Genomic DNA, 27,185 nt, shown 5'->3' on the forward strand with positions numbered 1-27,185 from the left:
CCTAGTAGTGTCCCGACTGGCTCAGGGGCGCTACAAGAGCACTTATCCACAGAATGGAGTGGGAGTGCAATCACTCACTTGCGGAGCTGCCTTGGAAGTGTGCATTGCTACAGGACACTACCTTGGGGAAAAAAAAAAAAAAAAAAAAAGTAGCAATTTGTGAGAAATAGTACTCATTGCAAAGGGAAAAATCTGCAGCGTACAGATTTTATATTGGCAGCACTAGTAAATTAGGCATTTTTTTTCCCTCTCCACTAGTGTAATGTGCAGAAAATTTCCCACCCAAACATGGTACACTCCCATCAGGTGAATAAATTACTAAAAGATATTATTTCCAGGAAAAAAAAAAACATACATTGCAGAGCCTTAGGATGGTATTTTAGGAGGGCAGGCTGTACACTTTGATGTTGGGTGTGGTTTTAAACACTGAAGATTAGGATTTTTTTTGTAGAGCGCTATCAGCCAACTAACATGCTTCCTATATCATTGTGCGACCTGCCAATACCCGGCAGTGACGCCTTGAGGGGGAATGGGGGAAAAAAATTAAAAAAAAAAAAAAAAAATATTTTCTATCAAAGAAAAACAAACATTTATCTGTTATATTTGTGGAAAATTTTTACTTTAATTCTGCACTACATATGTGATCTGAAACAAAATGGATATATCTTATTTTCTTACATGTCTAATGGCTTTTTGGACATAGTAATCATGAAGGAGAACAAAATTAAAGTTGTTTTTTTTGTTTTTATCTCTTACACCACAAACTTATTCTTGGTGAGGGAGCTGCTCTTCGTAGCGGTGTCTGCGTGCGCTTGATAGCCGATGACCACCTTGGATGACAAGCCCAGTCTCTCCTTATACACCCTACTGCGGAAAGAAAGGAATAAGTTAATAAGAACATCTTTAAATAGTTTTAAGGTGGTGTGGGGGGGGGGGTTGGAGCCATGTGATTGTCGTCAGCGCTCCTCAACTTCAAATGGGTGTTTGTTTGGCCCCGGCTTGAGGTGTTTGACACTTACTTGCGCCTTCAATGGCTCGTCCACCACCGTCAGACATCGTACTTGAGAGACATCACAGAAAACAGTTTCTTTTGAAAGTAAACTAGCTTCCTTTATTCAGCATTCATTTTTCATAGGAAACATTCACAGTAAACTTTCTCGATCTTCTTAAGTAATTTCACAATAACCTTCCTAGGACAGACATGCCACTTTCTCCTGCGGTACCATTCTGCTGCCATTGCTCGATGGAGTACCTCCTGTCCCTGGGTACTATTCCTCCAACAGCCGAGTGACATCTATAGACCCAGTCTCTTGCAGCCATGCTCATAGGACACAATTGAGGATACCTCATGAGGCCTGATTCAGTGCTCGTGGTCACAGGACCTCCTGTGCAGAACGCTACTCTACTCCATCTTCACTCAACTTAATTGGACTCATCTGTCCTGTCTGCCTTACCAACTCACCCTTTACTCCATTCACTGTGCTCGGTCCTAATCTATCACTGTATCCATTTCTACTCTGCTGAACCTGCACTTAGTATTTCCTATTATAACACATTCTACCAACCACTGACTTCCCTTCCTGCACACTTGTCCCTATGCTGCACTAAACCTTATCTAAATCATTCTTATATGTTACACAATACAATAATTCCTTTAATAAAAATCATATTTAACACATGTTACAGTCTATACATGCTTCCCATGTCTCCCCAAACTGTGCCTCCTCCTGCCTGACACAGCTCGTTGAGTCCACGCATTATACATTACTCAAAACATACACTACCAGTAAACTTCGTATTCAAAAAAAACCCACTAACTTATTGGCCACTAGATGGAGCCAGTTGCAGCGCTGCTCCAGCTCTGCTACATTGCTGGTAACAGCACAAATACAAACTCAACATTAAGTACAATTCTATCACAGCACTGTACATTAGGGGAAACCCTGTATAGTAGGAGGAGGAACAAAATCGGCCACCTCCAAGTGCGCCAAATGCCCTGCCCTCTCTGGACTTGCAAAAGACAAACACCCATCAGCTTTGTCTGTGCAGACGCCACAACTTTTCCAATATCCCCAAATGTACTCAAGAGGTATTCCAATTTGTCACGAAGCCCCACATGTCTTTTCAACAATTATGGATCATCCTTTATGGCCTGATAATTCCTCTAGAAATGTATGATTAGCACCCAATTGTCACTGTATTCACCCTATCAGATTTTTGCATGTCTACACTGCAATGAGAACAGCACGCATAGTGACCAATTGTCTATGGAAATCCCCCTGTGACAAGGGGGGGTATTAACACCCTGTTGTCAATTTAGCCATAATTTTGTATGGTAGGAGTAGTAATAGAACAATGCCTAATTCATAGACAGGAGATACACAATTACATTGAGTACAAATATTTATCCCGCACAGGGCCCATTGGCAAAGACACCACTGTATCTGTATTCTGGAGGGTGGGATATATACTGGAAGACTATGGCAGATCCGTGATCACACCGAGTACAGGGAGCTGATGGCGCAGTGTGTCCTGTGTGGTTAAAGAGAATCTGTCACCAGGTTTTTGCTATGTAAGCTGAGAGCAACAGGATGTAGGGACAGAGACCCTGATTCCAGTGATTTATAACCTTACTGGTCACGCCCAGGGATGTGGGGTACTTGGTCCCGAGTGGTATATGTCTGGGAAAGTCACTGTGGTGGCCGTTGCCCGGTTCAGAGCCCTGGGCCCTTTTTGTAATGGGGTGTATTTACAAGGGATTTAGGTTAGTGTTCATACATGACGCCACTTGCGGTGTTGCGGCTATATATATGGAGCCACCGCTGCAAAATGTCACTATTGGGGCTGGTGGTAACTGCAGCCTGGATGGTAGGCCCTCCGCAAGCAGGGCTGGGTCCCAGAGGATGGGTGGCTGTGACGGGCGTCGGATGAAGGGAGTCCACACGGGGGTATAGTGCAACTGGTTTTTACTCACTGCTGGTAGGTGGTAACAGGTTACCCGAGGCCGGCTGGTTTCACCTTCAGATCCCCTTCATCCCAGTGCCAGTTCAGTACTCTGGTGCCTTCTTCCCCTGCACCTGTCTCTGGTAATTGGGTCCCCGTGGCATAAAGCAACTGGGGTCCCCGTCCGGTGGTTTGCCCACTTCTGTCCGCCTGACAGTACCGTGAACCCTGTGGGGTTGTAGTCTCTGGTCCTGTCCCGGGTTTTCCCTTTGCTACTGAGTCTTCAGATTTTTAGAGCCAGCAAGGTCCTTGATGGTCCCCTCGCTGTGCAGGTGTTAACAGGTTGGCTTAATGCGTTTCCTGTCCTAGGGTCCTGTACCCAGTCTGTGCGTAGTTCTGGGAGTACTCCCCCATACTCCACCGGCAACTACTCTCCTGGGTACCAGGTTACAGTTAACCTCAGTCAGGATGTCGCTTCGCTTCCACCTTCAATCCTTTTTCTCTGACACTAACTACTCTCCACAGTCTGCCCCTCCCACCTGGTCAACTAGTGGACTGGACTGGCTCCACCTCTAGGTAGCTATCCATTGGTCTGACCCGAGCCAAGTACCATTGTATGGGGGATTGTTTGGGAAAAAACTGGGATTACCTGGGTTTTTGGTGTTACCGGCACTGGGTCTCTGGGTCCCTAGGGGGTAGGCCCTGCATCCATGTGGGGATGCAGAACTTTGTAGCTCCCTGATGGCTTCAGGGGCATTACACTGCTAATCAGTGCTAGGGGAGAGTTTGACTAGGAGGCACGAGACAACTTGTCCTGTAGTGTTACATAGTTACTTAGGTTGAAAAAAAAAAAGACTTAGGTCCATCTAGTTCAACCTTCTTCCACCAGTTCTATATTTGGTCACCAAGTCATTTATAACCAACAATGTTGTATTTATTGAGGAAAGCCCTTTATTAAAAGCTGTTAGTGTCTGCCATTACTACCTCTTGTGGTAGGACATTCCACAGTCTGACTGCTCTAACTTGTAAAGAACCCTTTCCTATTTAGCTGTCGGAATCGCTTTTCTTCCACTCGCAGTGAGTGTCCCCTGGTCCTTAGTATGGTCTTTCGAAGAAATAAGTCATGTGCCAGTCCTTTATATTGATCACACATGTATTTAAACATATGAGATCTCTGAGATTTCTTTTTTCTAAGCTAAACATGTGGCGCCCCTGACCTGGTCAGGCACCACTGAGTACTGCACCCATGCTGGGGACAGTACAATACAGGTAATCCAGAAGGCTGACCGAGGTGTGACTACACAGGCGCATAGTGATCAGGTCTCACACATGTACCTTTGAGAGGACCCCTGGGGATCCCAGGAGGGGGAAAAGCCTTCACCTCCACTGGAATAGTGGAGGGGGCCAAAAGCCTCCATCTCCTCTCAAGGGGTGTGGTAAGAGAGTCTGGTTGCTAGGTGGCGTAGGCAAGAACAGGAGAGGAGGAGCAGTGAGCCAGCTCAGTGCAGAGTCCAGGGAGCTCAGAGAGGAGCAGATCCTGTGGGCTGCTGTAGTCTGACAGCGTCCGCGCAGTGGCTACCGACGGGGGAGAACGGTCACCTAGGAGGGCTACCCGAAACCCATCTCCAGCTAGAGAGAGAGAGCACAGAGTGGGAAGTAAGGAGACTGCTAGGGAGTACCAGGCCCAAACGGGCGGCAGATCCCGGAGCGGGGATAGATCCAACTTTCCTTGCTAAACCTGCCGGTGTGGGGCCCTCAAAGCCCACACCACAACACCCAAAAGCCGCAGCCACGTAGCCACAGTTAGGGCCCATAGTTCACAGGAGGCAAGCAGCTGGAGTGATCTGGTCCAGGCGACAAGCAAACGGCAAACCAACGAAGGGGAGAGAGGCTTCAGCATCTTCCCTGGGTGACCCCCATAGGGACTAAAAGTCGGGGTTACTCCAAACCACCAAGGGCTAAGGAAGGCGAGTTGGTAGTCACCATCAGAAGTCAGCCTGAAGGATACCTGGTTCCCACTTGGTTCATCCCAGCTACGCCCGGGTTACTCACCCTGCCATCAACTGTGAGTAAAAACCCTGAAAGACATCCTGCTTGTGTGGAGTCATTCTGCGCCTTGTAGTTCTACACATCCTACACAGGCCCTGGGGCTTGCCTCACTCTCAGGAGGCTTTTCCAACTAACTGCACTCACCATCAGCCCCAGGCGTCCCTCAACCTGCAGTGGCGGTCCCCACTGACCGCAATACTGAGAGTGGCGTCACGATCAACAGAAGATTTCCTACCGGTGACAAGATCCAGACTGACAGCGGAGTCCCTGAAGGTAATGCACCGACACTGCATCAGCGTACCTGGGGCCCGACAAACATATCTAACTTTTTTAACCTGTCATCATATGGGAGGCCTTCCATTCCTTGTAGTCTAGTTGCCCGCCTTTGAACTGACTCTAAAAGGTACAGTCACACTAAGCGATGCTCCAGCGATCCCACCAGCAACCTGACCTGGCAGGGATCGCTGGAGCGTCGCTACACTGGTTGCTGGTGAGCTGTCACACAGGCAGATCTCACCAGCAACCAGTGACCAGCCCCCAGCGACGCGTGGAAGCGATGCTGCGCTTGGTAACTAAGGTAACCAACCCGATATTTACCTTGGTTACCAGCGCACACCACTTAGCGCTGGCTCCCTGCACTCCTGGCCAGAGTACACATCGGGTTAATTACCCGATGTGTAGTCTGGCTGTGTGCAGGGAGCTGGCACTGACGGTAAATATCGGGTAACCAAGGAAAGGGCTTCTTGGTTACCCGATATTTACATTGGTTACCAGCGTCCACAGAAGCCGGCTCCTGCTGCCTGCACATTTAGTTGTTGCTCTGTCGCTGTCACACACAGCCATGTGTGCTTCACAGCGGGAGAGCAACAACTAAAAAATGGTCCAGGACATTCAGCAACAACCAACGACCTCACAGCAGGGGCCGGGTTGTTGCTGGATGTCACACACAGCAACATCGCTAGCAACATCGCTGTTACGTCACAAAAGTGGTGCCTCAGCAGCGATGTTGCTAGTGATGTTGCTTAGTAAGGCCAAGTCTTAACTTCTGAATGTCCTTTTTAAAATGTGGAGCCCAAAACTGGATCCCATATTCCAGATGCGGCCTTACAAGTGATTTATAGAGGGGTAACAATACGTTGGGATCACGGGATCTAATCTCTCTTTTTATACACCCTAGAATCTTGTTTGCTTTAGCAGCTGCTGCTTGACATTGAGTGCTGCTGCTCAGCTTATTTGTAATAAGAAGTCCTCCTGTTCTGTAGTCCCGATTTTATTTCCATTTAATGTATACGCAGTTATAGGATTACTCCGTCCTAGGTACATTACTTTACATTTATCAACATTAAATCTCATTTGCCAGGTATCTGCCCATTCTGACATCTTAGCCAGATCTTTTTGTAATATTCTACCATCAAGGTCAGTTTTTAATATCCTACATAGTTTGGTGTCATCAGCAAAGACTGACACTACCATCAGCAAAGACTGACACTACCATCAATCCCATCCACAAGGTCATTAATAAAGAGATTTAAAAAAAAAAAAAAAAAAAAAAAAAAAAAAAAAAATAATAATCGGTCCTAGCACAGATCCCTGAGGCACCCCACTGCCGACTATAGCCCATTTAGAGAATGTACCATTTAGGACTACTCTTGGTTTCCTATCTTTTAGCCAATTCCTTACCCAGTTGCATATAGTTTTCCCTAGTCCTTGCTTCTGGAGCTTTAGTATAAGGCTATTATGTGGTACAGTATCAAATGCAGCTGATCTGATTTATTTGGACTTTGCAAAGGCATTACCAATATCCAGGTTTGCACTTACCCCCTTATAGAACCCCAACAGGTTGGTTAGACACGACTTATCTTTCATGAATCCATGCTGTGTCAGTTATTATATTATTTTCTGCAATATATTTTTGCATGTCATCCCTTAAAATGCCCTAAAAAAAAAAAAAAACAAAAAAAAAAAAAAAAAAAAAAAAACTTTGCATACTACTGAAGTCAGGCTTACTGGACGGTAGTTGCCTGGAACTACCCTCTTACCTTTCTTAAACATCGGTACCACATGGCAATCCTCCAATCCTGAGGCACCAACCCTGTTACAAGTGAGTCTAAAAAGATGAGATACAGCAGTCTGTCGATTACGGAGCTCAATTCCCTCAATATTCATGGATGAATGCCATCTGGCCCTGGGGATTTGTCAATGTTTAATTTACTCAGACGTAGGCGTACTTAATCTGGTGAACTTTGATTTTTCACTTGTTGAATGATCCCTGGTACAGTCGGTTCCTTGGTGAACACAGATGAGAAATGCCTATTTAATATATCAGTCTTTTATTTGTCCTCTAACATTTATTATATTTTAAGGGGCAGTTACTATCCTTTGTTTTCCTTTTGGCATTAAATTTATAAAAGATTTTGGGATTTAAATTAATGTCATTGGCAAATTTTTGTTTCAGTAGCTAGTTTTGCTTGTTTGATTTCTTTTTTACATTTCCTATTGATATCTTTATACTTCTGAAATGCTTTTTCTGTATTCTCAGCCTTTAAGATTTTAAATGCCCTTTGTTTCTGTTTTATTATACTTAGTAGTGTCTTATTTATCCATAGTGGTTTCTTTTTATTCCTGGACATATTACCAGAGGGTATAAGTTTTTTACAGGACTCTAGCAGTACATCCTTAAATTTTCCCCATTTATGTTCAGTATCCCCAGTTACCATGACTTTGTCCCAATCTACACATTAAGGCTATGTGCGCACTAGTGCGTTTTACCCACGGATTTACCCGCGGATTTGCCGCGGAAATTTCTTGAGAAATGTCTGCAATCTTTGTGCAGACATTTCCCAGCAAATCCTATGGTAAAAAAAAAAAAAAAAAAAAAAAAAAAAAAAAAAAAAAAAAAAAAAAAAAGCTGTGCGCACTGGTGCGGATTTTTCTCAAGAAATTTCCTTGAGAAGAATTTCTCGAGAAACTTTCTTGAGAAAATGAACATGTCCATTATTTCCGCAGGTACCCTGCGGATTTCGGCAGTACAGCCTGCAAAAATCCGCAGGGAACCACCCGCGGGAAAATCGCGGCAATTCCGCGGCTAATCCGCATGCGGATTTGGTGCAGATTTTTTCCGGAGGTCCGGAAATCTTTCACTCCCAGAAGTTTCTCAAGAAATTTTCTTGAGAAAATTCTCATTTCTAGTGCGCACATAGCCTTAAGCTCTTCCCTTAATTTGTTGAAATCAGCTTTCCTAAAATTCCAGGTTTTAGCATTTCCTTTTTGAAATGTTCTATTGAATATTACGTTGAAGCTTACCATATTATGATCGCTGGTGCCCAAGTGCTCCCGGACCTGTACATCTGAAATTGTATCCGGTCTATTTGACAGGACCAGATCTAGCAAATTATCTCCCCTTGTCGGTTCATCTATCATCTGAGAGGAAATGGTCTTGAAAAGTAGATAGAAGATTCTGATTCTGCTAAAAGCTGTAAGTTTTTATGTCCCACTGTGTCTGGATAGTTGTAATCCCCCATAATAAGAACCCGATTATTATTATTAGCTGCCTTTTCAATTTGATCCAGCATTTCACCCTCTATTTGTTCAGGTATGTTAGGAGGCTTATAGCAAACTCCAATTAGCATTTTTCCATTATTCCCCTCCCCATGTACATTTAGCCATACTGACTCTACATTGTTGCAGTTCCCCCCAATATCATCATTGAACACAGGTTTTAGGTTAGATTTGATATACACACCCCACCACCTTTTTTGTCTTTCCTGTCCCTCCTAAATGTACTATAACCCTGTATGTTTGTCACCCAGTCATGGCTTTCATCTAGCCAGGTTTCCGTAATGCCCACCACATCATAATCCATGGTTGACATAAGAGTCTCCAATTCATTAATTTTGTTTGCAAGACTTCTTGCATTTGCCAGTAGACATTTAATACTATTAACACATTTATTACTACTAGTCTCCATACGTTCCTTGCATGTCCCATCCCCCCCTAATCCTTCATTGACCCCTACCATCTCACTGTCTCCATCTGCTCTATCCCATTTTTTGCTTCACTACCTTCCTTCACCCCAGATTCTAGTTTAAAAGCTCCTCCATCCGTCTGACCATTTTCTCCCCCAGCACAGCTGCATCCTCCCCATTGAGGTGCAGCTCATCCCTACCGTAGAGCCTGTAGCCGACTGAGAAGTCGGTCCAGTTCTCCATGAACCCGAACCCTTCCTTCACCAATTTTTAAGCCACGTATTTATCTCCCTAAGCTCCCGCTGTCTTTCTAGTGACGCTCGTGGCACCGGTAGTATTTCTGAAAACACCACCTTGGAGGTCCTAGACTTCAGGTTCTCTCCTAGTTCCCTGTAATCATTTTTAAAGGACCTTCCACCTGCCTCTAACTTGGTCATTAGTACCAATGTGCACCATGACCGCTGGGTTTTCCCCAGCCCCACCCAGCAATCTGTCTATCCGATCCGCAATATGCCGAACCCAAGCATCCAGCAGACAACACACTGTTCGGCATTAACTGTCTCGGCGACAGATGACCCTGTCTGTCCGCCTAATTATAGAGTCCCCTGTGGCGCCCTGGACAAGCCAGGGGCCACAGAGAACAACACCCACACACCCCACACTCCACACTCCCGGTCAGGCACACCGAAGTCAGACACAAAACCCTTGTTGCCTTCCTCCAGGGGCTGATGTCCACACCATGGGGTGGGCCAGGCGGTTGGCCCCGCCCACCGAGGAGTCCACAGTCCTGGAGGCGGGAAAAGCAGAGAGATTAGTTTTGGAGGTGAAAGTGGAAGGAGGTGAAGTGGTAGTGGAGCAACTAACTGACAGCATCCAGGTGTGTGGCCCGGGCGGTACAGCAAGGTTGGCAGACGGTGGTGACCGTCTGCAGGAGTGACCGATCGAGTTTACCGTAAGGACAGTGGACGGGCGGTGGCCCGGCGGTACCGGACCGGTACACAAGGTGAAGTCAGCACCATCTGGCAGGGGTTTACGGACCCTGACAAGGCTAGGAGTCGCCGTAAATTTGTCGAATCCGTCAGCGAAGGGAACCTCCTGGGTTCCCCAGCAGCCAAGTCCCGACAAAAGGCAACAGCCCAACCGTGAGAGGGAGACACCACCACGGCAACCGGTTTCCAGGGCCAGAGCCTGTGGGCAAAAAGGGGCTCCTCCAGCCCATATCCAAGCTGGGGAGCGGGTTACCGGTGGGAACCCATCGTAACCATCTACCGTACATAGGTGCAGGGAAAGGCAGTCACCATCAACCTGCCAGGAGCAGAAACCACCGCAGCCGTCTGTGGGACCTGTCCATCCAGCCGTGTGTTTTACCGAGAACTGTGTCCTCATCATTGGCTGAGTGAGTACCACCGTGCCGTGCGGCACAGCGCTGCCCCTGCACCTCACCAGGCCCCGTAACCCGCCTGCCATCCATCCATCCCTTCCCCCATCACCGGGCCAACCAACCCCCTACCCACGGAGGGGAGAACTAACAGCAAAGCTGCTCCCTGTCACCGCTCCCGGGATCCCCGTCCAGAGCAGCGGTGGTGTCACCAATATCACCACAACAGTGGGTGGCGTCACGGACAATACTCAAATCCACCATCCAACCAATCCCTACCCCTTTTCACTCACTGGCGAGGAACGCCGCTCGAGTCCCCGGGACCCGGCCCACCGCTCGAGCCACCGCCGAGCAGCAGCAGCCGGACCCGAGCAGTGGGAGAGCGCAGCGTCCCCTCCTCCGCCCGCGACACCCCTACCACTAACATCTGTCTGGGCTTTGCTGCACTCCTATATCCCGCCTTCCTACAAGTTTTCCTGGTTGCTAGGAGCAACGTCCTGCTGTAGTCCGGGCCCTTCATTCCTAATATCAGCCAAACAGGCATATTTACTAGGTTGTGCCAGGTCAGGACTAGGCTCCCTGACACTTTTCCTCCTACCTCTTCTAACTGTTACCCAGCTACCTACCTCTGGGTCCTGATCTTCTCCACCTCCACCCTCCTCCATATCACTGGCCCCAGCCAGAGAAAGCTCAGTGAGCTCGAAACTCCTCTCCAGGTTTGCAATGCCCCTGAGTGTTGCAAGCTGCTTATTTAGATCAGTTACCTTGGCTTCCAAATACGCAACATGCTTGCATCTAGTGCAGACATTCACCCCCGAACAGCTGCTCAAGGCATGCATACATCTGACAAGATACACACTTTGTAGCATTGTCCATGGAGCACCTAATAAATGGGGATAAACAGTAAAGTAGAAAAACAAAAAAAAAAAAATATATAAATAAAACAATGGGAAACATAAGGATAAAGTCAAACTATGTTCTTGTGTCAAACTATGAGATTGTGTTTAAACTATGCCGCACTTATCTTCAATCCTCGCACTTTGCTTCAGTACCTTGCACGCTCAGTGTTAATCTGCTGATAATTGTTTGGGGTTGTGTGTTTTTTTTGGTTTTTTTTTTTTACAGCAAAAGATACCCCAAAAGTGATATTGTAATCAGGGTCTCAGCCCCTACATCATGGTGCCCTCAAATTACATAGCAAAAACCTGGTGACATTCCATTTAATAGAAGACATCAGGAAACTACAGTCATTAATAGAGAAGGCAACTTTCATAATATTTTTCTTTAAAAGCTCACTTATTTCAAGGGGCTGGAGTCCTTCATAAAACCTTTGCACTGGGCCCACTGGTGTGTGAACATGGACTTTATACACAAAGTGCATTTTCCCTCCATAATGCATTCTACTGCATTCAGTAGAATAAATGCCGGCTGTGTCTGCCTTACCCAATATAAGTGACAGCCTCTCTGTTTTCAGCCTCCTTGGTCCAGATTGCAATCTTATCTCCTTTTGCCCGAATGTTAATGACTGCACCACAGACTTCATCACTGTATTCATCAAAGGCCTCGCCAATCAGACATAGTAACTGGATACGGGACATGGAGAAACTGGTTATTCTGGGTGAATACATTTGCAGAGGATTTCTCTACAATCCTGAACATAAAAAATATATAAAAGAATATATATAACACACACACACACACACACTAAATATTTTTTTTATTATTGTTTACAATACCCGTCTTATTTTCTGGCAAGCATAGTATTGACCTTTATGTCCCTTCATATATGAAGTAATGAAATTAGGAAAGGCAAATGTTAATGGAGTTTAAATGCAGGTTATCCATTTATAAACCATGTTGATTGTGCAAGGTCTAACAGAAGATAAGGATTTTTATAAATATGAAGCACCAAAAGAAATGATTTTCCATCCACCAGTTATCTGGCCACTGAAACCCACCGATCGGCTGCAACTACTTGTATTTGCTATGCTGTTAATAAGTACTGGCCACTAATCGCATATTAGTTACGAGTAGCAGGCACAATGTAAGTCAATGGGAAATACTTGCTAAGTAGCGAGTAACCCGAAAACCGTACTTTTCGTGCTAGTAATGAATACTACAGCTTTTAGGTTACTCGCTACTTAGCGAGTATTTCCCATTAACTTACATTGTACCCGCTACTCGTAACGAATATACTAGTAGCGGCCAGTACTTACTAACAGCATAGCGAGTACGAATAGCAAACTACTCGCTCAACACTAGTTACAAGGTCAGCAAACATCACTTCCAAAAGGAATAAGTAGTTTATGCAGCTATATTAAATGCTACATGTCTAGTGTATAGTCACCATACCCAAGGTCCTCCATTCTGCTGCCCATGGTAGATTGGGGACCAGTTTTTCTAAAATAGCTGCTACTAAACTATAGGCATGGATGGAAGTGCAGAAAGAGGCAACTATGGCCCTCCCTCCCATGGCATGGGCACATCAGATTTTTAAGATATCTCCTCATGCCTGCACAGTGTCCATTTTCAAGGGGTATAAAAACACACAACTACAGGATTCCCAGACAAGTAGGTGCAAATGCTTGCCCCCCTACCATGATGCACCTTCACTTTGTCATTCTGTGCTGACGGTCCTTTTAAAAAGGCCCTATTCTAAAATGGAAGTCCTAGAAACAAACAAAAAAAAAAAAAAAAACACACACACACACACACACACACACACACACACACCGAATACACACACACACACACACACACACACACCACATTTCCCACCCAGGTCATGGGAGATTAGCCTTCACCCAAGGGCAGGGTGTGGAGCACCACAAAAGTGTGTGTTCAGTTTTTTTCCTGGAGCTGTGACTTACAGTTTCGAGCCATAGGGCGTCCAGGTCACTGTGCCGTTGCTGTTTGGAAAGGGTGATTAGCCACCTCCCACCCCTCTTATTTCGACTATCTTCCCACATGGGTTCAATCCCATCCTGTACGGGAGCAGAAGACAAATAATTCAAATTACTTTTACTCTTAAAAACAGGTTAAAGTATTAAGGGAGTTTCACAAGATGAGTCATTACATGGGAAATTTATATTGCACATACTTTCATTCGGAAATTTTAGATACTGAAAATCAGTCATGTACTTGTATATAGGTGGTCTCTGCTGCATACTGTCAACAAAACCCCTTCAACATAATTGGGCTGTTGTAGAGATTGTGCCAACACATGTGTGGTGTGCGAACATATCTGGCACATCCAGAGCTGTGTGTTATGAAGGTCTTAAACATTGCTGGTGTGGTGCCCCTGGGCTTCAGGCACCACAGGGTATTACACCACTTTTAAGAGGTAATATCCATCCTGGGTTAGGAGGGGGTTAACTGCTAGTGCCATCACAAAAAACACATACAACAGCAAGGTGGTTTCCCATAGGGGGGGTGGACTAGGGCAGACGGGATAGTTAACCATCACGAAGCATGGGACTTTCCCAGTCGCTAGGACAACCACTGGGGGCAGAAGTAGACAACCACCACACTAGAGCAGACTTTCCCGGGCACAGCTTGGAATAACATCTCGCACAGACAACTGAAGTCTAATGTTTCAGTCTCTTTGTGCGACCCGTGGCTTGGAGCTGGAGGCTCAGCCCGGGTTCTGGGTAGCAACCGAGGGGCACTTTACCAGAAAGACTTTTACGGGCAGAGATCGGTACTCTGGGGCAGCGCCTGAACTACCTGTGAGTAGAAGACCTGGAACCGCAGCCCCTGTCTCTGCCTCTCCTTTACCGGAACAGTTGCCCAGCTCCATCGGATGGGGGGGGGCAGAAACCACCCCATTCCGTCCTCCACCATCCTCCCCGGGGTAATCCCGCCTCCGCCTGTGGGGAGCGACACCATCCCTGCTGCGACCCTCACCATCAGCCCCAGAGAGCAGCACCCACAGCGGCGGCCCCCCATCCCTGGCTGCGCACCACAGTTTGCGTCACTATCTTAAAAGACTTTGCTAAGCAGTCACTACCACCTCCCATCCTCCACCATGCCTCCCGTCCACCACCTTCTTTCCCTCCTGTATGTCTCGGTGTCATGAAACCGGGCCAGGCCAACCCATGACGTGTCGGGTTAAAACCCCTCGACCCCGGGGTGTTACACTGGCCTGGCATAAACCCCTTACCCCATCAATGGATCATGAGGATCCCCTTTTAAAATAAGTCACTGCTGTAAAAATGACCTTACCTTAAAGATGGAGTAGTCACAGCCAGATGACAACTTGCTTGCAAGCTGGATATGTGTATACAGTCTAAGACAGAAACCATAATTGTTGTCAGCAAATGTCCATACCAATAATAGGTACAAGGGGGAGCATTTTTCCATGAATGCCTTTTAATTTTTTTTCTACCGTCATATCCCCAAAAGAAACATTTACAACAAAGAGGGATATATAGCAACGTTTCGAATACCCTTCATCAGACTGAGGAAAGGGAATTATACACACATATGAAGGGATGGAGTCACTGGGCTGTCTAGAGATCCAAAGAGTAAAAATTACTATTGCTCATGGGAGAAGGAACCCGATGGAACAACATGCAGGTGATATAGAGCAATGCAGTGATTCCATGCCTTCATATACTGGTATAAGTGGGCGTTTTACATTTTCCCATCTAAGATAGATATTTCACACATACCCCATCCAAAGCCTGATGAAAGCTACAATACCTGAAACGTTGCTATATTTCACTATGCGGTGTAATCGGTTTTTGATATGCGGGTCTAAAAATAAATAGCATTCAGAAGAACTCTAGCCTTTTTGTACCCATTGGTTTGCTACTTTGTATACAATGATTTTCTGAGGAAGGGAGTAATATGTTCTGCTCCTTTGGAATACGCACCCAGTTTCTACATTGCAGCATAAATTGGAGGTTGAATAACCCACTTTTGTGTCTTCACAAATGGTCATACACAATAAGGCCTCCTTCACACGTCCATGTGGCCAGTATGTGTGAGGTCTTTTTTCACACGTACCAGAGACACTTACACCCAATAAAATCAATGCGTTTGTGCATACCTGCGTGTTTTCACATGGACCGTGTGGAGCATGGGTCCCCAATTCCAGTCCTCAAGGGCCGCCAACAGTGCATGTTTTCAGGATTTCGTTAGTATTGCACATGTGATAATTTAATCACCTGCACGGTTGATGATTCCAACACCCATGCAATGCTAAGGAAATCCTGAAAACATGCACTGTTGGCGGCCCTCGAGGACTGGAGTTGGGGAACCCTGGTGTGGAGCATGTGTGTCTATGTGCTCCACACAGACATGTCAGGTGTTTTTTTTTTCCTGACAGCACGGACCGCACACTGATGTGATCTGTATGATACGTACCAGAGAAAAACATGTGAGAAATAAAATGATGATTTTCTATAGTCACCTGTCTCCCCCCGCTGATGTCACTTGCTTCCAAGACAGCTCATTATGCTCATGAATATTCACGGCACCGAGGACCAGAAGCAGAAGCAGTGCCAGAAGCTGTCAGTGTGCTATGTGGATGTCATATGGATAGCACACACACGCATCTACATTACGGACCGTGAAAAAAGTGTGTGTTTTGTGCGGATGTGTGAAAGAGTCTGAAAGTATGGTGCCACCTCGTGCATTAGTATATACTGAGGTGGGCATGCTTTTTACCCCATTATCAAAAGCCACATGTAGGGCCTTCAAAAAGTAGTCATACCCCAGGAAACTTTTCCATATTTTACCCACAAACATAGAATGTATGTTATGTAATATCCCAACAGTAAACAAACCCATCAAGAATCCAAAGACAACTTTTTCCAAATTTGGGGACACATGGCTGAGCAGGGGCTCGACTTTAAAGAAGTAGTCCTAGCATCTTCTGCAGGGTTCAAGAGGGCAGTTCATGACTTTACATATCAAAGTTCAGGGAAGGGGCCGACAGACTTATTCTCCCTTGCCAATAGGAATACAGAAACAGAAGGCATCCACAAAGTGAACATTATATGGATGAGAGTTTATTTTTATGTTACTGACCATATTCCCATTCCTAAATCAATTTATTTTTAGGAACTAAATTAGATGGACCATACTTACGCCCAAAAATCTTCTACAGTGCTGAATGTTGTAACAAGGCGCAGATTGCACTGCCAGGGTTGGCTTTTCACATTTTTGAAGAACCAGAGTGCCCATCTAGAGAAGTGATAAAATAGCAAACATTAAAAGGTCCAGTCACACTAAGCAACTTACCAGCGATCCCAACAACGATAGGGATCGCTGGTAAGTTGCTAGGAGGTTGCTGGTGAGATGTCATACTGCGACGCTCCAGCGATCCCACCAGCAACCTGACCTGGCAGGGATCGCTGGAGCGTCGCTACACGAGTCGCTGGTGAGCTCACCAGCAACCAGCGACAAGCCCCCAGCGCCGCATGGAAGATGCTGCGCTTGGTAACTAAGGTAAATATCGGGTAACCAACCCGATATTTGCCTTGGTTACCACCGCACGGAGCTACACGTGCAGAGAGCAGGGAGCAGCGCACACTGAGCGCTGGCTCCCTGCTCTCCTAGTTACAGCACACATCGGGTTAATTACCCGATGTGTGCTGCAGCTAAATGTGCACAGAGCAGGGAGCAGCGCACACTGCTTAGCGCTGGCTCCCTGCTCTCCTAGCTACAGCACACATCGGGTTAATTAACCCGATGTGTCCTGCAGCTACATGTACACAGAGCAGGAGCCGGCACTGACAGTGAGAGCGGCGGAGGCTGGTAACAAAGGTAAATATCGGGTAACCAAGGACAGGGCTTCTTGGTTACCCGATGTTTACATTGGTTACCAGCCTCCGCAGAAGCCGGCTCCTGCTGCCTGCACATTTAGTTGTTGCTGTCTCGCTGTCACACACAGCGATGTGTGCTTCACAGCGGGACAGCAACAACTAAAAAATGGCCCAGGACATTCAGCAACAACCAACGACCTCACAGCAGGGGCCAGGTTGTTGCTGGATGTCACACACAGCAACATCGCTAGCAACGTCACAAAAGTTGTTCGTTAGCAGCGATGTTGCTAGCGATGTTGCTTAGTGTGACGGGGCCTTAATACTGATGGAATAGTGAATGGACATTTCATGATAAAACTGCATGCTTTGAAGGCTAAAACCTATTCTTGTTTGTTCCCAAGAAATATCTGATTAACTAGAATGTATGATCTCCTTTGTTTTAGTTGTGAGGCTCCCACCCTTGTAAAGAATGAATTCCACAGCTGGGAGGATGAGGCGAAGGTATGGGAACGGTTTCAGCAGTATCCACAGTCAGAAGGCTTACACTTACAAAAGAAACACTTTCCTAAATGTCTAAAATGCACATTGTTGCAGAGAAGCAACATAAAAGCAGTTTATGGTATGGGACCATAGATCTATGGGTGCCATATTACAGGTCTGTAGAACACCACATCAGAAGGGTGGTGTTAATCAAAACTACCACGTATTATCTCGGTACAATATCTCCTTACCATGCAACTTTGCATTCAATCCAAACCACCACAATAAGTACCTTACATTCTTAATGTTTAACACAATAGGTCATGTTGCCACACTATGTATTAACCTATATTGACCACATGATCTCATATCCTTTTATGAAGGGTCAATACAAGTCGATGAAAAGAAAACCATGCACAGCACACAGATGGCATCCGTGTGCTGTATGTATTTAACATTGAAATTATAGGAACCTTCAATATATCTTTCTTTAGCCGTACAGGAAAAAACCCTGATGACACCAATACTGGTTTTTCACATGATTTTTCAAGCTTATGCGATTCCTAGTCACACATAATCCATGACGTTCCATCTCAAGTACAAAATATCAGATAAAAATACATACATTATGATAACCAACCAGCTTGCCTGTGATTTTGGCCAATGCAAAGTCTATTTCATACACGCATTAGGTTTACTGACTTTTTTTGGAAGGCCTGAGTAAGACAGTTAAAGAAGTGAGCCAAAGAAAATGGATTAACCATCACATTATGCGCTTACAATTCCAGTAGGTTTTCGGTCAAAATACCTATATCGGAATACCATTTTTGGCCCAATTAAGTGGAAAGCATCATATTTAGATGAAAGCTACACAATTGTTCCCAAAGAGTGTTCTAGTGTTATCCTCCTAAGTGAACATAATATAAACAGATCCTCAATAGGACTTGTAAATGGTTGTTGAAGGTTCATAGGAGGAGAGTATATTTTATCTGATTGAAGGGGAGAAAATATTTTATTTATTTTGGAGTGTATCTTCTAGAAGAACATGTACCCGCCAAGGCTGTGAGTAGTATAAAGCTTTCACTTCCAGGACAAAACACCACTTCTACGTGTAACATCTGTTACAGAGTCCATAAAACAATCATAATTGTCAAGAGCGCCTGATTCCACATCCATGGCATGTCCATATGTGAACGTTTCACCTTTCGCCCTGCTCCCCCAGGAGTGCTACTGCTGAATGAGGTCCGCAGGAAATACATTCCATCATAACGTACCCTTAACACTAGAACTACTGGACTCGTGACACCAATATAGAAATACATGGTGCAAAGTAGTGAAAATGACTACCTCAGTAGTTCTAGTGTTAAAAGGTTTGTTCCACAAGAGACTCTTGACACAGAAGCTGATCACTGTAGGAGTAGCTTCTATTAGGGTATGTGAACATTTTACTGTTTGATCACTCCACCCAAAAAAAAAAAAATAAAAAATAGTATAATTAAGAAATATAATAAAAATATATATATATATATATATATAATTATTTTTTTAAAAAAAAATGGGTTCTCACTAATAACTACCATAGGTTAGGATGTATGTCTATGCATTTGGCTGGAAAGCATCAACATCTTTAGTCTCCAGCTGTCTCATGAAGGCAGAGTCACACTTGCGAGTGACTCGCCGAGTCACTTGTCACTTGCATTGGCATCACCCGGTATGGCCGCACACACTCTGGACAGGAGCATTTCAGCTGCATAGAAATACATGCAGCAGACCCACTCCTGTCAGAGGAGAGAAGCCAGCCGCACCGGGTGATGCGATCCGATAATCGTGCAAGTCATATTTTTGTGTGAGCGCACCCTTACACAAAAAGAGATCCCATTCCAATATTTACTTCAAATGCTGACAAGTAATTCTAATTTCATGTCTATTCAAAAGATCAAAAGCATGTCCTCCAGAGGCCCCAGCCTCCCCTAGGATTACATTTCCCTAACCAAAATTAGCAATTGCCAGGCTGTATCCAGTCTTCTCTTTGTGGTAGACCGTTACCATTGGGTGCATATAGTTAAGTCTAAACCATGTATGCATCCCATTACCTGCTTTGTAAAGGGTGCATTTCCACAGGTTCAAGAGCAGCCAATTTTTTCTTTTTCTTCTTTTCATCCCTTCGAGGAATACCTTTAAAGGTTAACTGGAAGAAAAAAAAAACCACACGCACTAATATAGAGGACTACCGCAATACGGAAATAGAACATGCAGTTCCAATAAAAGTCCATGTTAGAGGAAATAAAAATAGCAACAAAAAGGAAAATATCCTCCAAAAATTAAGTATTACTTACAGCAAGATGGGCTGCAGAGTGTACATCGCCCAGGGCAAAAACTAGTGCTCTACCAGGATACAGCTAAACCCCCACTAAAGTGGAAGCATCACAGGTGCAGGAGGGACACACACACACACACACACACACACACACACACACAATTGCTAGATGATAAAACTGCACACTATTGGCTTGCATAGAGCGCTGTTCACACATGCAGATAACACAGTCACAAACCCACAGCCTATTAGGTGACGCCCATACTATTAGATCAGGCAGGCTGATATATATATAGTTTTTGTTGGTTTTTATGGCCATAAAACATAAGCCTACAACCCTCGTCATGGGACCTCATGCTTGTAGGTCCCTACACTAAATATAAAAAGAGCAACAAAAAAGGAAAATATCCTCCAAAATGTTAGAGGAGAAAAAAAAAACAAACCACATACATACAGCATTCATGAGAATTATTGCAGGGTTCAAAAAGGAGACTGCAATAGGAAAAAATTAGTACAAAGAAGCTGTGTGCCCTCCACATGGAAGGAAAACAGATCGGAAATTGAATTCTCCAATAACTTAGAGTAAAGTTTAGCGAGTGCCTAACTATTCGTATTCCCGATATTCATAATTCCGAATAGCATGGGCAATGCAAGTCAATGGGGAATACTCGCAATGTAACGAGTAACCTGAATTCTGCACTATTCGCTACTCGCACGAATAGTACGGCATTCAGGTTACTCGTTACATTGCGAGTATTCCCCATTGACTTACATTGCACACACTATTCGGAACAAATACACGAGTATTAGGCAGTACTCGTTATGAGTATAGCGAGTACAAATAGTTAGGTACTCGCTCAACTCTAGTAATGAGATGATGTGCACAGATCGAGTATTTCGTTGCAGAAATTTCGGCACCAAATCTGCATGTCTCATGCATTCTGGGGTGGAAAAAAAACACTGAAAGAGTTGACGTGCTACAGATTTAGGTCTGCTCAACATGTGCAAAAATGTCAGGATTCTCAATGACTTAGCTGGCATAAGGATTTGCATGCAGTTTTACCCCCTAACTATATAGCAGAAGGTAGAGGCTAATGTCAGCTGGGATTCACTAAGCAACAAAGAAAAAAAAAAAAAAAAAAAAAGTCACAATATAATATATGACAATATAACATACACACACGGTATATAGCACAGCAGTGTTCAGAATCAAAGACAAGGCAGATATCTGCATCAGCTAACTGTTCTAGGAGGACAACAATGAGACTTGAGTGCACAGGGGAATTCACACCTGATTATACTCAGCAAAAGCCACAGCTAGATGTAGGGAGAAACACACACACACATACACACACACACACACACACACACACACACACACACTTTATCTGTGAAAAACAGATATCTGAACGAGACCTAAGGTTAAGGTGGTATTCACATCTCCTAGATGCTATCCCAATATTTAGTAGATGCAATATTAGCAAATACCTCCATATAGAAATGTAGTATAGTTCTTATATAGCCATGTCTCTTACCGCATGTGCAGGGCATTACAGAAGCTTAGGTATCAATGGTTACAGCCACTCATATTGACAGTTTGTCGCTTGTGGTTGTAACCATGGATACATATTTCTGCAATGCCCTGCACATGAGGTAAGAGACATGGCTATATCAGCAGTGCTATACTACATTTCTATATGGAGGTATTTGCTAATATTATTATTACACCTACTACATATTGGGATAACATCTTGGAGATGCGAATACACCTTCAAGTTTCCACAATGAGTTTTTGATGCAGTGGGGTTTTTTTTGCAAATAACAGGGTCTTATGGTTTCAACAAATTGGATGGGATTTATAGCGCTCTCATAACAATTTTATTTTTTTTTAACCCAGCATAAAACGGACTTGTGTTGCACATTTCAAAATTCTCAACATGTACATGTCACTGAGTTTTTAGGGGCAGATTTTCCCCATAGACCTACTACCCTCAGGGGGTAATATACTTTTATTATCCTCAGGTAATTTTAACAAAAAAACAAAAACAAAAAAAAAAAACACACACACAAACACACACACACACACACACACACACACACACGCCTCAAGTGCATTTTCACTGCAGAGAAGCTTCAAAACATACATGTACTCCAGATAGGATTGTATCAAAGCAAAATACCAAACTAAGCAGCTCTATCAGAAATTCATGAGGGAAAAACAAAAAAAAAAAAACAAAAAAAAAAAAAAAACCACACACCCCACACAACCTTCACACACCAATACTCTGTTGGTATCGTATATACACCCTATAATTTAAAAAAAAAAACAAAAAAAAAAACCTAGCTTTTGGATAACTAAACCACAGCTAAAACACTGCATTGGAATTTAAGATTTTTTTTTTTTTTGCTTTTCTATACACTTTTCAAGGTAACTTTAAAAACACTGCTAGATCAGTTTTAAAAAAAAGAAAGAAAGAAATAATAAAACCTACTGAACTAGTTAGCATTTAAGATGCACTTTAGACTGCAAGGTGTATTTGAAAAAGCTGCAGGAAGCACCGTGTGAAGGCCTTGTCATAGGGACATATCATAAATTATATTCTGTAGGAGTAAATCACCATCTTACACATATAATGTAAGCCATTGTGCATGTTTCTTCACCAGCACTTACTCTTTCAGCTGTAGCCATGTTTGATTCACAAGGGCTATCATGAATGAGGGCCTCCATCCCACTTTTTATAGGGAGTATAATTACATCTTAAAGCTGCAGGCCTCTACCTCCAACACTCAGAGCAGTGTATCACCAGAGAAGAAAATGCCATTTGTCTGTCCAGCCATAATGAGTTTTGCCATTAGGCCGGTTTCACACATCCGGCTTTTCGCCGTTTTGCCGGATCCGGCGCTCTCCCATACAGTGACTACAGTACAGTGACAGCGCAACAAGCGCCGGTCACATGCTGTCATGTGACCGGCGCATGTGACCCGGAAGTTACAGCGCTGTCACTATACTGTATTGTCTGTACGGGAGAGCGCCGGATCCGGAAACCTTTAAATAATTGGGATTCATCTGAAACCTTCCATTCTGCCATGATTTTAGATGTTTAAATCAGCAATAAAATATTGTGGCCTGTGATGGTGATTTGCAACCAAAATTGCGGCTTTCTAATATTAGAAAAAAACAATTTGTGACTGGGATGAAAAATGCTCTATAGACCAGGGCTTTTCAAAACTCCAGTCCTCACGCTCCAGCCCCAACCGATCATGTTTTCAGGATCCCCTTAGACTAGCTTCACATCAGCGTTTTTTTGCCTTAAGGCAAAAAAACGCAAACTGCATGTGACTGGATCCTTTTTTTTAAGATTCCAACGCATGCCACCGCTAGTGACCTGAACGGTTTTTTACTGGATCCGTCTACTGGATCCAGTAAAAAACGGACCGTTCACCTGAGTTTACATGCGTTTGGCTGCTGTTTTTCAGCTTAGTTTTGATGGATCCGTTTATTCTATGTCATCTACCATTCAGCTCTGCTACATGGCCAGTGACAGCAGACACAGCCAGAGCCATGTAGCAGAGCTGAATAGCCGCTGACAGCAGCCACAGACAGAGCCATGTAGCAGAGCTGAATGGCCGCTGACAGCAGACACAGACAGAGCCGCACGATCAGAATGAAGTCGGATGAACTTCACTCGACTTCATTGTCATCCCGCGGCTCAGTCTGTGTGGCATGGTCTGATTTTCGGTCACCGGTGAAGGTCTCACCGGTGACCGCAAATCCCCTGAGTGACCGCAGTGAGCCGCGCGATCAGCGGTGCCGTCACTGAGGTTACCCGCGGCCACAGCTGAAGTCCTCCCGCTGAGATCTGTGGCCGCGGGTAACCTCAGTGACAGCTCCGCTGATAGCGCGACACACTTCAGTCGCTGCGGGGATCTCACAGAGAGCGGTCGTGGTCTGTGACCACTCTCTGTCAGCTTCTGATGTAGCAGATCTGAGAGCGTCGTGGGACCTTTTTGGATTACGTCGGTATTTGGGGACTGTAATGAATTGGTGAAAGAGGTTGGGTTTTTTTGTCATTTATTACAAATAAAGGATTTTTTGGATGTGTGTTTTTATTTTCTTTAACTTACAGGTTAATCATGGAAGGTATCTCGGTGAGACATCTGCCATGATTAACCTAGGACTTAGTGGCAGCTATGGGCTGCTGCCATTAACTCCTTATTACCTTGATTGCCACCGCACCAGGGCAATTCGGGATGAGCCGGATACAGTTCCAGGACAGTCGCATCTCATGGATGCGGCTATTCTGAGCGGCTGCAGGCTGATATTTTTAGGCTGGGGGTCTCCCCATAACGTGGGTCTCCCCATCCTGAGAATACCAGCCTTCAGCCGTGTGGCTTTACCCTGGCTGGTATCATAATTGGGGGGGACCACACGTCATTTTTTTTAATTATTTATTTATTTAACTTCATGATATAGACCCGCCCACCGGTGGCTGTGATTGGTTGCAGTGAGACAGCTGTCACTCATCGTGGGGGCGTGTCTGACTGCAACCAATCATACGCGCCGGTGGGCGGAGAAAGCAGGGAATACCATAATAATAATAATAATAATGAGCGGCCGGCATTTTCAAAAGTGGAGAAGCCGCCGGAGCAGTGTGAACGCCGTGCAGCGCCGCGCCGGTGATCGGGGATCGGTGAGTATGAGAGAGGGGGGGAAAGGAATAGACCGACATGGACAGAGAGAGAATAGAGACCGAGAGGGAGAGACCGACCGACAGAGAGAGAATAGAGACGGAGAGGGAGACCGACCGACAGAGAGAGAATAGAGACTTTAAATTAAAACAAAAAAAAATAGTTAGCTAAACCAATAGTTAGCTAATGAAGAGATACAGAGATATATAGATGGAGAGAGAGAAAAATATAGATAGACAGATAGATAGATGTGTCGCGGGCGGCGGGGCGCTGCGCTCGCTAATGCTCGGGTCCGGCGCTGCTGCTGCTGCTCGGTGGCTCGAGTGGTGGGCCGGATCCGGGGACTCGAGCGGCGATCCTCGCCCGTGAGTGAAAAGGGGGTGGTTTGTTTGGGGATTTAGTCCGTGACGCCACCAACGGGTTGTGGTGAAGATGGGCACCACCGCTGCTGGTGATGGGGATCCCGGGAGCGATGGTAGGGAGCAGCTAGGATGTTGTTTTCCCCTCCGTGGGTAGGGGTTGGTGGTCCCGGGGCCTGGTGGTGTGACGGGGAGGCAAGGTTGGTGAGGTGCAGGGTTGCAGGGACAGCGCGGCGCGGTGCCAGATGGCACTGGTGTACTCACTCAGCAACAGATGCACAAAGTCTCCGGTAAACCAAACGGCTGGATGGACGGGTCCCGCAGCCGGCTGCAGTGTCTCTCCCTGGACAGGTGATGGTGGCTGTCTTTCCCTGCACCTTTGTGTACTGTGTTGACTCCGATGGCTTCCAACGGTAGTCCGCTCCCCGGCGTATAGGTGCCGGAGGAGCCCGTTTTGCCCGCTGGCGCTGGCCCTTGGATCTCTAGCCTGTGGCGGTGGCTGTATATCCTCACGGTGCGGACGGTTGCCTTCTGACAGGACTTGGGTAGTTAGGAAACCCCTGGGGTTCCTGTCACACTCGGATTTGACTATTGTCGGCGGCTCCAAGCCTGGTCGGGGTCCGATGGCCCTGCCTGTGTGCTTAACTTCACTCCGGTCCCCGATTCGGTACCGATGGGCCACCGCCCAACCCCGGTCCTACGGTTCCGCAGAGATCCGTCACTCCTGCAGACGGCCACCACCGTCTGCCAACCTTGCTGTCAGTGCCTGGGCTCCAACCCAGACACTTGCAGTTCGTGACCTCTCACTTTCACCTCCAAAACTGGTCTACTCCTTTTCCCGCCTCCAGGCCTGTGAACTCCTCGGTGGGTGGGGCCAACCGCCTGGCTCCGCCCCACCTGGTGTGGACATCAGACCCTGGAGGGAGGCAACAAGGGTTTTTGTCTGACTAATATAACTGTCTGGGGGTGGGGGTGTGTGTGTGTTTTGTCTGTGGCTACCTGGCTAGTCCAGGGCGCCACATTCCCCCTTGGTAAAATGCAGACCGTCCGCGGGCTGCCCGTCCATCACCGATTTTATTTTTCAAACTGCAAAAATATAAATAACATGGGAAAAATGGTAAAACATGAAACATAAGCATACTTTAGGTCCTCTTAAACGTTACAACACATAAACATTTTTTAATAACGGACGGACGGATGTCTTCCGCTTTCCCACCCAAGCAACCTAGCCCTGATGCTGCCCCTAAGAAGTGGCAGCACCACTTTACCCCAGTCCAGGTTCAGGCTGCCCGAGCGGGAACGGGTACGGTAACTTGCACCCGACTGTCACTTCAGGGGGCCCCGCGTCCAAGGGGGGACCCCTGACCCTCGGAGGATCGCCACCGGTTACGGTAGTGGTGGGCCTGGGTCATCACTTTCCTCCAGGCCCATCCTCCAAATCAGCCTCTCCGGAGGAGGCAACGGTATCCATCCCACAACATTATTTACAAGCCCACAAGTTCGTGGGTGGCCTGCAAGTTCTCGGCCATGTCCATGAGGAGTTTCTCATGTGGGTATGGGGAGTTAACTTAACAACAGGGGCAACTCCAGTCCCAATGGGGACGGTTCTCTTCTCGGACGGTAATCTGGTGATTTTTCGGATTGATCAATTTTCATTCACTCACATATTTACACAATCAACAGGTTGCGCCCCTAAATGTCGGTTTCCCTATACCTAAGCGGGGGCCTACCTAGGTTGGAGCGTGTGGACCTTCGGGGCCCAATGTCAGTAGTAACAGGCGAGGGGACAGAGGAGACAACCGGTTCCTCTTCCCGTATATCGTGTGGGGCAGGCGGAAACCTAAGGGGACTAGGTACAGGTGCAGCCCTGGGCACTGGTTCACTGGCGGTTACTTCCGTCTCCTTTTCCTCCACGGGTTGTGGGAACATTATCACCGGAATAATCACCGCGCCGTTCTGCGTAGGCCAGTCCACTGGGAAATCACCCATCACTGTGTGGATCACCTCTTTTTCTTTCTCCCCGGTTGGTCTGGGGGCCGGGACTTCAGGTGCCACCCTCAATGGAGGTGGGCACCTCTTCAGAAGGTCCCTGGAAACTGTGGCCGAAGTCTTCCCCTGGTCACGACTAATCTGGTAGGCCTTCTCATTCTCCCATTCAGTGAGTTGTATGACATACAGGGTTTTCTCCCACTGGTTATCAAGCTTATGGGTTCTTCTTTTCCGTTTTAGCAA

At 45.9% G+C, this 27,185-nt stretch overlaps 1 protein-coding gene across 1 annotated transcript; it reads right to left on the minus strand.

The window, feature by feature from the left end:
• Window positions 1-614: 614 nt before the first annotated feature.
• EIF4E1B (eukaryotic translation initiation factor 4E family member 1B) lies at window positions 615-22,594 on the minus strand. Its single transcript, XM_075343425.1, has 7 exons — window positions 22,577-22,594; window positions 19,682-19,776; window positions 16,432-16,527; window positions 14,560-14,623; window positions 13,206-13,319; window positions 11,779-11,918; window positions 615-867 (listed from the first exon to the last, which is right to left on the minus strand). Exons 1-7 carry the CDS (start codon window positions 22,592-22,594, stop codon window positions 753-755), a joined length of 642 nt encoding a protein of 213 aa, XP_075199540.1. The 3' UTR covers window positions 615-752.
• Between the last annotated feature and the right edge of the window lie 4,591 nt (window positions 22,595-27,185).

This window comes from Anomaloglossus baeobatrachus, chromosome 4 (genome assembly GCF_048569485.1).
Source record: "Anomaloglossus baeobatrachus isolate aAnoBae1 chromosome 4, aAnoBae1.hap1, whole genome shotgun sequence".
Lineage (NCBI taxonomy): Eukaryota > Metazoa > Chordata > Amphibia > Anura > Aromobatidae > Anomaloglossus > Anomaloglossus baeobatrachus.